Source organism: Heloderma suspectum, chromosome 1 (genome assembly GCF_057233095.1).
Source record: "Heloderma suspectum isolate Gila_16-S chromosome 1, 16-S_ref, whole genome shotgun sequence".
Taxonomy (NCBI): Eukaryota; Metazoa; Chordata; class Lepidosauria; order Squamata; family Helodermatidae; genus Heloderma; species Heloderma suspectum.
Window position 1 is genome coordinate 414,734,717 of NC_139458.1, and position 12,299 is coordinate 414,747,015.

A 12,299-nucleotide genomic window follows, 5' to 3' on the forward strand; every position below is an offset into this window, starting at 1 on the left:
CCACAGGGTTCAAGGGGCATCACTCTGAAATGTCGCAGGTTGGGGGAGCAGGGGCTGAAATGTTAAAACGTCTGATTGAGCTGTTCCCTTCCTGCCTCTCCTCTGCCCTGGTGATCTTGACCTTTCATTCAAAAGGGAATTCGGTCCCACGGAAGTCTCTTTTCCACTTGGTTTCTGGGGATTTGTTTGGCAGTTGAGCATTTCAGTGAGTTTTATTCAATTTCACAGTTCTCTGAGATACAGATGTTTTTCCCTTTCCAAAAGGCAATTTGGAGAAATACACCTGTGTGACATACAGGAGGGTTTTTCGTCATGGGATACTCCACTGCTGAGATACACAGATTTGGCTTGCAGTTCAGCAGCAGTATTATGATTAGATTGTCACACACACAGGCGCTGCATGATGCTTGGTGAATCAGCATCATGCGAGCTGGAACTGCCACAAGCATCCATGTGCAGAAGCCCTCAAATCTGGCTGTCTACCCTTCTTCCCTTCATTTGCACCAAGCCGACTGAGAGGCAGGGGGTTGTCCCCACTCATTCCCTGGCCCTTTCTCACAGAGAAACACATGCAGCCAGCCGTGAACACCTAGCCTCTCTCCAGAGCCACATGACGAGGTCTCTGTAAGAGCTTGCTTGCTCATTCAGGAGGGATTTCACCGGTTACCAAGAACCACGTGCTATAGAAAGGCCCCAAATCCACTGGGGATATATAGATGAGTCACCTGCACAGCCTCTGTTTCCATCGTTTTCTTCAGTAGCTGTATGTCCTCTGCAGTGGGGGTCTCCGTCTCCATGCAATAAACAGGAGGCAAAGGTGGGGGTGCACAATACATGGGATACTGCAGGAACACAGCACACAGAAAAATGGGAATGCAAGCTCAGCAACTCAAGTACTGAAACACCAACATGTTTAACACATATACATAGGTCCCCAAGGTCAGCTCGACAGAATACTGAAACCCCCCTTTACAGCTCATGATCCCCTTCTGTGAAATGGCATGAGGGATATAAAACTAGTTAAAACCTTTCTCCCTAACCTGTGCCGGTTTCACATTCCATGTATTCACCTACAATAGGGTTGTTTATTCTGTAGTGTTTCAACTGCCCATCCCTTTGTGGATTCTTTTCTCTCTAATCTGAGCGTTTAATTAAAACAGCACAGGTGTCAGAACCCAGTTAAAGTGAACAATGAACAATGAAACACAGCGAGTCCAAGGTGCTGGGAGGTCTCAGTGACTCTAAACATGATGAAAATTCCTATTTAACAACACAGCAGCGACTTTATGTTGGTGCAGCAGCTGATAAAGAGCTGTTGACCATTCAGTTTTGGATTGTATTTGTACCACCAAGATGCCTTGAATTGAAGGAGAAAGTGCACGAATAAGGTATCAGAAGTGTACAAGACTTGTAGGAGGGATGGGAAATCGGGATTTTTTTAATGGAAAAAATGGCATCCATAGCACTATAGAGTGCCAAAAGGGTCAAATTTAGCTTGCAAGCAAGATAATTTTGACCCTTTTAGTACTCTGTAGGGCTCCCAACATCTTTCCCCCCAGCCGCCGGCACCAAAAATTGCATGTATGTGTGGCCGGGGTGGATGGAGGATTGCCCCTTGACCTCCCACAGTTGCCAACCCTTGCCCTGTGGGAATAAACACTGGGGATTAGTACAGACCCCAGATACAAGGGTCTGTACTTGAGGAGTATTATAAAATAATACAAGAGGAGTATTATAAAATAATCCTCAACAGTTTCAGATTTGTTAAAATCAGTTTGCAGTTACTATTAAATAGATTCTTTCAAAAAAACCGACTGAACAAGTCAACTTGACGTTCATATCCGATTAGTACAGTGCTTTTTACAAGCATAGGAGATTAAAATTAATTAGCACTCAGCTGGACATTTAGTATTTTGAGTCTTTCTGAAAACATGCTTCTTCTATACAGATGGCCTATAAAAGCCTTCCCCCAACTGGGTCCCCTCCAGATGTGTTGGACTACAACACCCAGTTTGTCCCAGCCAGCCATCCTGGGAGTTGTAGTCCAACACATCTTGGAGGGCAGTAATTTGGGGAAGTCTGCCCATAAAGTCTTTCCTTTCCCAGCCTCTGATATGGTACACAGAAGAAGGTGCCCTCTATATGTTACTCCAGCTTCGCGGGGGCCATTTGTTGATAAGCAGCTGCCCCCATGCAGTAGCACGTCAAAGTAATGGAAGGGAACTCCTTATTCAGAGAGCCAGTGTGGTGTAGTGGTGAGAGTGTTGGACTGGGAGCCAGGAGATCCAGGTTCTAGTCCCCACGCGGCCATGGAAGCTCACTGGGTGACTGTGAGCCAGTCACAGCCCAACCCACCTCACAGGGTTGTTGTTGTGAGGATAAAATCAAGGAAGAAGAGGACTACGTACGCCGCCTTGGGTTCCTTAAGGAGGAAAAAAGGCGGGATATAAATGTAATAAATCTGCAGCTCAATGGCAGAGCACCTGCTTTGAATGCAAAAGCTCCCAGGTTCAGTCCCCAGCTGCTCCGGGTGGGGCTAGGAAAGACCGAAACCAGTTCCGACAGCACTGACCTAGATGGACTAATGGTGTAATTTAGTGGCCCAGTTCACACAATCACAGAGGGGGAAATACGTCATCATGGCTTATTTCCCCCTCTATGATTGTGCGAACCCAGTCAGTGTAAGGCAATTTACGGGTTTGTTCCTTGGATGTAGCAACTTCTTTGAGGCATCTACTTGTCATAATTTAAGGGAGCAATCTTATGGCCCCTAGACATTGTCTGCAGGTTCACAGGATTGTTTGGATTCCCCCTTCTGAGGCTGGAGAAAGCACTCTGACCTCAGAAGGCGGAGTCGGAACTCTGACCCCCCAACTCTGACCCCTTGCAGCCACCATGGAAAGAACTGTGTTGGCTGTTCTCCGAGGTCAGAAAAGCAACCTCGGAGAGAAGGAAAAGGGGGTGTTCCTCTCCAGCCACCTTTCCCCCCTCCAAAGCGCCTCAGCTAGACAGGCAAAAAACCCCATCTAGCGAATAATGCAGGGCAGGAGGATGGGGAAGCGAAGATTGCCTCCATCACTCCTCCTGTCCCGCACTGGGTGATTGGAAGCTGCAGTTCAGGAACTTCTGATCATCGAGGGCACAATCGATTGTGCCCTAAGTAAGAAAGCAGAGATGAGAGGAGCTGATTGGTACTTGGATTCTACTTTGCCAGGAAGATTTAAACCAAGTTCTCTTTGTGTTTTAGCAGACACAAAGGGCATATTTGTTGTGTCCAATGAGTCCACCAACGGAAGATATAACCATTTATCCTGCTCTTTATAATCTCTATCTGACCATTATTCCCATTTTACAGTTGGGAAACTGTAGCAGACAGCAACCCATCCAGGGCCATGCAAAGAAGCCATGGCAAAGCAGAGATTTAAACACCAGTCCTAGGTCAACACTACTCACTGGACCAAACACAGTCATTTTCATGGTAACAGTATGAGGTCTTGTAAGCTAAGAAAGCAGAAAAGTGAAAACACTTCCAAATTACCTGAGGATTTTGGCGGGCCAGCTCCTCAATCTTGTGCCACATTTCTTCTCGTTCCTTCAACCTGAACCGCCCTCTGAAGATGGAAATAGATTTATTTCTTTATTTACACTTCTATCATCCCTCTAGAGCTCAGACTAGAACATTCTTTAAAAGTTGTTCTAAAAAACAAAGCCTGAAAAAAGCCACTATAATGCTTATATTAAACATATTGACCATTTCTAGAGGGGTAGCCGTGTTAGTATGTTGCAGCAAAACAACAAAGAGTCTTGTGGCACTTTAAAGACACACAGATTTATTCTTGCATAAGCTTTAGTGGACACTGTCCACAAAAGCTTATGGGAGAATTAATTTGTTCATCTTTAAGCTGCCTCAAGACTTTTTGACAGGATTCAAATGTGAAGATCTTCTCCTTCCCTGCCTTTTCATTTCTCTCCCTGTCTAAATAAAGATTCCTTCCCACATGTCTCACAGAAGGAAGCCCTTTACCAGCCTGTCCTCCCACCTCAAGATTTCTCAGAGGCCACAGATACTCCAATCCCACCTATGCAAACATAACAGCCAGTCCTCTTAACTCACATCCTCAGAAGAGCCCTGCTGGATCAAACAAAAGGCCTACCCAGTCCAGCGTTCTATTCCCACAGTGGCTAACTATAAGCCTACACGAAGCCTGCAAGCAGGACACCAGGGCAACTGTACCCTCCTACTCAGGTTCTCCACCACAGGGCCGCATTACCTCTGATACTGGAGGTAAGATACAGCCACTATGGCTAGTAGCCATTGATAGCCTTCTCCTCCATAACAGCCTTATCCCCAGCTGCATATAGAGGGCATACACCCCCAATCCATTATCTTCCCCTCCCTTATAATCTTATTTGGGCTACAATCCCAAAGAACTCCCCCCACCCAACTCAAGGCTCCGTAGTACCTCATAGGTCAAGTCCTCCTATGCATAGAATGTCGAGCTTTGTAGAACTGGTCATGCAAAGTACAGTTAAGCTCTTAAGACCAGCAATTTTAATGGGGACGAAGTGTGCCCAGCAGCACAATCCTACACAGGTTTGCTCAGAAGTAATAATTAGTTCCTGAAAGCTTATGCTACAACAAATCTGTTAAGTCTTGAAGGGGCCACAAGACTCTTTGTAGTTTTTATTCAGAAGTCCCATTGTGTTCCTTATCTCCCCAGAAAAGTGTGCATACGACTGCAATTTAACTTTCTCAGTGGGGGCAGAGCAAGGACGAAGGGTTGCACACAATGGATGGTTACCCAATGGCAGCTTTCCACTACTGCAAGGGTGGGCAACTTGTGGTCCCCCAGATGTTTTGGCCCACAACTCCCATTAGCCCTAGCCAGCATAGCCAATGGTAAGGGAGGAGCTGTAGTTTAAACATTGGAGAGGCACCAGTTGCCCAACTGAGCACTAGTGGAAAGCTGCCATTGGGTAACCATCCATTATGTGCAACCCTTCGTACACACTCCCGCTCGCGCAAAGCAGGGCACCCAATTTACACCAATCCCACCTACTAACTGCAGCCGCCTGTATCCACCCCCAAAAGCTGCTCCTGAGGGTTGGGGGAATCTTCAGAACTATATGAGATACGGGGCAGTGGGCTGCAGCAGGTAGGGGGAGCTGTGAAAATTGACTCCAATTTTAATTGGAGATACATAGATACGGGCAGAGTGGAAGTGCTTTCCGCTAGCGCAAAGCCGCTTTGGATGCAACCCAGATGAATTTGAAAAATACTGATTATTTGGATCTGTTCCAGTCCAGTTTCCTGCCAGGTTTGGGGACAGAAACTGCCCTGGTCGCCCTGGCAAATGATTTAGAGACACTTATTGTACAACCCTATTAGTTCTTCTGAATGGCTCAGTGGCTTTCCACATTATCAACTACAGTGTCCTTCTCGGCCATCTTGCTGCACTGGACTCAGAAGCCACAGTGTTTCGGTGGCTGTGGTCCTTCCTGAAGGACTGGTCACAGAAGGCGGTCCTGGGGAGCTTTTGTTCCGCCTGTGGCCTTTGGCCTAAGCCAGGAGTGCAGAACCTCTTTCAGCACAAAGGCCAAGTTCCATTTCAGTGAAGCTTTTTTTTTGGGGGGGGGGTGCATTCCAGTGGTGGGCAGGGCCCATGGAAAAAAGGACAGGCCAAAATACCAACATATTGTAGCTTAAAGCTCTTACTCCCAGGAACTAAGCCTTAGGAGAGGCATTCCAACTTCTTAGAATGGGGGGAAAACTGCATGAACACCAGGAACGACCAAACGATCAGCAGTCAGGGGACAGGCTAGAGGAAGGGGGTGTAGCCACCTGGGGAATGCTGGAGGTCTGGATTGAGACCCCAAGAGGGGCGGGTGGCTGTGGTTCTGCACCCTTGGCCTATGCGGTGCCTCAGAACTCTTATCTTGTCCTCCCTGCTTTTTAACATCTACATAAAACTGCTGGGAAAATCATCTAAAGATCTGAGCTAAACTGTCATCAGTATGCCAATAACTTGCGGCTCTGTCTCTCTTTTCCATCTACTAATCCTAGGGAGGGTGTTCATAACTCCTAAACAGGTGTCTAGAGGCAGTTCTGAGGTGAAGGAGAGAGAACAAGCTGAAACCTAATCCAGATAACACAGAGGTACTGTGGGAGGGGCCGTAGCTCAGTGGTAGAGCGCATGTTTTCCATCCAGAAAGTCCCAGGTTCAATCCTCCCCATCTTCAGGTAGGGAAAGGAAAAGACCTGCCTGAAACCCTGGAGAGCCATTGCTGCCAGTCAGTGTCAACAATATTGGGCTAGATGGACCAATGGCGTGACTCAGTATAGAAACCTAGGGAGCTGACTGAGGCAGCATCCTAGGTTTCTATGTTCCTGAATGGAGGTGCACAACCAGTATTGGATAGAGTTGTACCCTCCCTTGCTGATGGACTAAGTTCGCAGGCTGGGGGTTTCTCCTCCACTCAACACTAACTGTGGAAGCACAGGTGACATCATTGTCCAAGAGTGCCTTTTGCCAGCTTAGGTTGGTATGCCAACTGCAACCATTGGTTAGACCTAGTCTCAGTTACTCACATACTGGAGACATCCAAGGCTAGACCACTGTAATGTATACTACATGGGGCTGCCTTTGAAGACTGTTTGGAAACTTCAACCAGGGCAAAATGCATCCAACAAGACGTTGGTGGGGGCCATGCAGTTGGAACACATATTGTACCAGACACACTGGTTGCCGGTGTGTTTCCAAGCCCAATGACCTTTAAAGACCCAAACAGTTTGGGGCCAAGTTACCTTTATCTGTATTAACCTGTGTGAGCTCTAAGGTCAGCCTTGGGGGCCTTGCTTGTCAGTCCTCCAGTAAGATCAATTAGGTTGGTGGGCACAAGAGACAGGGCCTTCTCAGTGCTGGCCCCGATTATGGAATTCCCTTCTAACTGATTGCATATGGCCCCTTACTGTATAGGCCTACAGGACTTAAGAACCCATTTGTTTTGGGTAGCTTTTTCTTAATGGCCTTTTGATGCTGCTGGACTGAAATTTTTTTAAGGTGTTTTACATGGATGTCTTTACAGAATGATCCTGAGCAATGTATTGCTTCTATGCTTCTGTTTAAAATTGCTTTGGGATTGTTTTAAGATATTATTGTTCTGTATTTTCTGATTATTTTATGTAAGGCACTTTGTGAGTGCTGTGCCCTAGAGGGCAGCCTACAAATACCTGTAAATTAATACATGAATAAAAGCCTTTAGTATCTCCTTTTATTTCCAAACAACCCAGTGTTCCCACAGCTTCCTACCACTGACTGCATTTCTCAGTCATTTTAATCCTTGGCTCTTTCTTCTTTATTTTGCTCCAGCCCTTCTAATTTCATCCTTCGTATCAGTAAGTGGCATAAGATGTCTTGCTTCAAGAGGGCTGTAATATGAGTGGCACAGCCTCTTCCTCCCCGCTGTTAACTGTTACCAAAGGGAGGGTCTAGGCATTCACAGGATTAACTCTTGGCAGAGTTTTCCCAGCCAAAGTACTCACTTCTGCTTCTCTGCCTTGTACTGCTGTGTGCAGTCATCGAACAGCTTCTGGTTCATCTCCATGAACAGCTTCAGTGCATTGTAGATCAACCCATGGATTGTCCTGCAAAAGACAGAAGTGGTGAAGAATGAATTAAAGTGATAACAGAACACCTTGGACAGAGCTGAAAAATTGCCCTCTCTGAGGAAGAAACTGAATGACAAGCACTGTGAACTCCCCAGTACCTGATGTAGAAAGAAGCAAGACTTAGAACAGCTTCAAATGCCAGAACACACACAAACCTACATTCACCCAAGAAAGAGAGATCCATAAATCTGTAAATGGTCCAATTTAAGAGAGCAAGCTCGATTCAGCCTATTCAGATTTTTTTTCTTTGCTGTAAATGCTTGCTTATTTCTAGCAACCATCCCTGGTGCTCTTCCCTTTCTCTCCTGGCCAAATATGTATGAGCAGAAACAGAAGATGGCATTAGCATTCACACAGCATCAACAGCCTACAGCGGAAGAGCAAGCCGGAGCTCTCTCATCTGTAATTTCATTCATGCCCAATGAACACAGAAATTACATACTTGTTCCAATGACTTTTGGAATTCTTGTAGAGCGCTGGAAACATGATAGGGAGTATTTTGGCTGCATTGTCACTGATCAAACTCATGATATATTCGTTGTTCCAATAATACAACGCCCTCTCTGCCACCTGTGTAAAGAGAGGGGGAAACATGCTTATTAAGTACATAGATCTTATAAAGGAGAGCAGGTTTGGAATGTGTATTTGTATTTTTGCACATGAGCTGTATATATGAACCTTACATAATGTTCCGGTATCTGATCTGTCCTCCCTTTTCTTGTACACCATAATGTAAAACTTGTGGGATTTTTAAACCAGTTTCCTGTTAGGTCTGAACAAGGAAACTAGTTTAATCTCAGACAACAAACCAGGATAGCAAGTGATAGTTTGCATGATGGTGCACGAAGGAAGGAAAAGGAGGAGCACGTATAAACATCACTCATTCTTGGTCTGATAACCCATGGTTTATTGGACCGAGATCGTTGCATCTGAACTCAGCTATTGTGTTGGTTAGGAAAATGAACTTTGTAACTTCACCAGCTACAACCCTCACTGCAGTATTGCGCACTTTATGTTTGGGAGTCTCAAGGGTTTCCCTCTCCACATGAACAGAGATTAAAGCTGTGGCCATCTTCCTGAGTGTTAAACCCACCTGAAAGTGTGGGCTGGAGACACACTTGGCCAGCTGCCTGAATAGAGGTTCCATAACCTTCACAAACTCAGAGGGCTCAATGACATCCAATATTTCTTCCAACTCATTCAGGAACATAACCTCCTTGGGGCTGTGTGTTTTTGGCCAAAACTTCAGCAAGCCCACAATCACCTGAACAGAGAAAGAAAGCAGATTACAAGTATTAAAGAAATGAGCAGGCACATCGATTGGAGATACAGCCTAGCGTATTTTAAGTCTGGAAAAAATCCTACTACAGCACGATTATGTACATCAGGTAGCAATGTACATAGAAGATAGGATGCTTGTGGAACATCTCTTAAACATTTTTTAAAAAATCAATTAGGCCACAAGCCAGTGCATGTTTAGACAGAAAAAAGTCCTACAACTCCCAGTATGCTCCAGCCTACATGGTTTGGTGTTGCATCTGAATATACCCTGTGCCTTTCACTGTATTCCAGGAGGCACAATGGGTTTCAATTAGAGGCAAGAAACTCAAACAGCTTCTGTGTTGTTTAGAACTGCAAGTTTAGATTAGTTTAACCTGTAGATTTATCACATACAGCTTTAGTTGATTGAATTATCCAGGCCATGTTTAATCAACAAGTACAAATATAACCAGTAAGCCTGAGAATTCAGGGCATACTTTCTTTTCTTTTCTTAAGCTACTTTGGTTCTGATGTGTGATTGTCCTAGCAAATGGGAAAACATTAAATATGGTATTTCCTTTGACCAATGACCAGCAGCTTTTGCCTATTGAATTGTACATTCTCATGCTTTTCTTCAATAGCTGAAAAAAGCAGCTTATATTAAGGTTTTGGAAATATATAACAAATTGATTGTGTTTAAGTAACAATTTGGTTAGAAGGCAGACAACCATTCATCTAAACATTCTGCAACTGGTTTACACATTTAGTACTTTTCCACTGATGCTTATCTCATACTCTATCTCCTCACTGCTTGAAAGAGGGAACTGCCCTAGCTTTTAGCCTGGTCTTGATACAAATACTACTGCAGAATCACTCTGTCCATGTGAAGCAAACTTAATAATACAAAGCCCAATGCATACTGAGCAGAACAACTTTAAACAAGGCGGACATTATGCACACATGCTCCCCCAATAACCCATTTTTATTCTCTCTACTAACACTAACAATTTACGCTAGTTTAGTTTTCACAGAAAACTAAATAACAGAAGACTTCAGTAATCTAAAAACAATCTGATGGTCTTATTATACTGTTCAGCAGCACGAATAGTATCTTTTTACCTACGCTTCTACGCTTTCATGGAAACATGCCAGGAATACTCCACACTGGCTCGGCCTGATTTTTCAGGACATTGGTGTGATTCAAATCCAAACCAAAGATCAATGAAGGCAATGCGAGTCCTTGCACAGATCTCAACAAAGATTGCGGCACATCCTGGTTGCTTCAGAGGGCAGGATTAGATAGCAAGAGCTGTTCAGCAGTGGAACAGACTGCCTCGGGAGGTGGTGGGTTCTCATTCGCTGGAGGTATTTAAGCAAAGGCTGGATGGCCACCTTTCAGGGATGCTGTAGCTGCACCCTGAGCAGAGAGTTGAACTAGCTGATCTCCAAGGTCCCTTCCGACTCTGTGATTCTATGATCCTAAGCCATTAGGACCTATGGGGCATTGGAGAGGACAGATCAGAAGTGTTTGCATGTTCTAATCTTCTGTTTTGTAGCCATGTATCAAAATGGGTGGTAATACCAGTATTCTGAGAAGCAAAGCATGCACTCTCTGCCACTGAGCTACAAGACATGCCCACACAATATGTTCCACATGTTACAATCATCACTTGCAAAGATGTAGCTGCCCATCTAACTTAGTTGACATCTACAAAATGGAGCCATATATGGATACCAACCTTCAGTTTCTCAGGGTGGATGTACTGCTGTCATATTATTAATGTGGACCTATGCAGCTGAATAAGAATTTGCATGATGGCTCCATATACAAATATTCTGGACTAGTTTGGATGTAATGCTAAACTATAGTGTAGCATTACAAGAATGAGTCCAGCCTCCACCTGGATGCTCCCCGCTCCCCACTCCAGTGTGGTCATTAGAAGGAGATTGGAAGACCTCTTGTTTCAGATTAACTGCAGTTTAGCCTGTCATCCAAATCTGAAACTGTGGTTAATCTTAACTATGGTTAGTGAAAATAAGCCAGCTTCAGAAACTAAGCTGCAGTGAATCAAAAGGGAAGCAAAAGCTTCCAAACTCCTCGTTGCAACTTAATAAACAATAATAAATAATAAAAACATTAAATACATAATCGATAAATAATATAATAACAGTAACATCAATTAAACTATTTTCAAAAATAAGCATAATAAACCATGCCCTTCTCCAAGGTATTCCCATTCCATTATTCTGCCCATTCCACCCCCGTTTTCTGTCTCTTCCCACCTAGTCAGTCAGCCTTAGTTAGCGCACTAGGTTGTGGGGGTACCCTCTTCTGACCTCTTGGTGGTTCCCCCCTACAGTTTATTTGTACTTCTGCAAGTCTTGGGGTTCCCTCAAGCCTGGTGATACCTCCTTCTTGTGTGTGGGTTGTGCCGTATTTGGCTTCATAAAAGCTGGCACTCAGAGAATGAGTTCGCTATTTACTTATTTAGGGCATGATCCTATGCATGTTTAGACAGAATGGCTGGCTGAGGAATTCTGGGAGTTGTAGGACTTTTTTCAGTCTAAACATGCAAAGGATTGCACCCTTATTTGATTTGGAGCCTAGCCTTTCTACAAAGAGAAATAGCACTCAAGGCTGCTATCAGTAGACTGGATGCTCTGAATAACCACTCCTTGACTGTAATGGGATTCCTTGACAGCTGCGGTTTCTGGATGTTTGTCTAAGGCAGCTCAACATAAGAGTACATTACAATAATCCCAGCATTGTTCAGTCGTTCAGTCGTGTCCGACTCTTCGTGACCCCACGGACCATAGCACGCCAGGCCTTCCTGTCCTGCGCTCTCTCCCGGAGCGTGCTCAAGTCCATATCCATTGCATCGGTGATGCTATCTAGCTATCTCATCCTCTGCCGTCCCCTTCTCCTTTTGCCTTCAATCTTTCCCAGCATCAGGGTCTTTTCCAGGGAGTTTTCTCTTCGCAAATCCCAGCATTACATGGTCACAAAAGGAACACTTACCGGTTCGGTCAGGCTGCTGTCTTTCTCCAAGAACTGCACAACACAATATGCCAACTGCAGGAAGAGCACAGCAGAGTCAGACCTTCAGCTACGATGGAAATGATAGAGGCAAACAGGAAGTCCGTGTATAGTATATAAAGCTGCCTTCCCTAAACTGGTGCCCTCCAGATGCTGTCTGGGAATTATGGGAGTTGCAGTCCAACACATCTGGAGGGTTCCAGGTTGGGAAAGGCTGATCTACAGCATTTATCATGCTTTTGGTTAGATAGCACATCTGGGCTCTTTGCAAGGAAAGGCAGGATATATATATATATATAAATTAAAAAAATAAGTCTCCCCAGAAGATTAGAA

The 12,299-nt window shown here is 44.7% G+C and overlaps 1 protein-coding gene across 1 annotated transcript in view; it reads right to left on the minus strand.

Moving 5' to 3' along the window:
- Nucleotides 1-12,299, minus strand: part of PPP2R5D (protein phosphatase 2 regulatory subunit B'delta) — a 58,252-nt gene that overhangs the window by 5,110 nt on the left and 40,843 nt on the right. The window contains exons 10-15 of the mRNA XM_084829064.1: nt 11,949-12,002; nt 8,763-8,933; nt 8,112-8,239; nt 7,544-7,645; nt 3,539-3,611; nt 726-842 (exon numbers count right to left, since the gene is read on the minus strand). Coding sequence (XP_084685190.1) covers nt 726-842; nt 3,539-3,611; nt 7,544-7,645; nt 8,112-8,239; nt 8,763-8,933; nt 11,949-12,002 — 645 coding nt within the window. The remainder of the gene's footprint in view (nt 1-725; nt 843-3,538; nt 3,612-7,543; nt 7,646-8,111; nt 8,240-8,762; nt 8,934-11,948; nt 12,003-12,299) is intronic.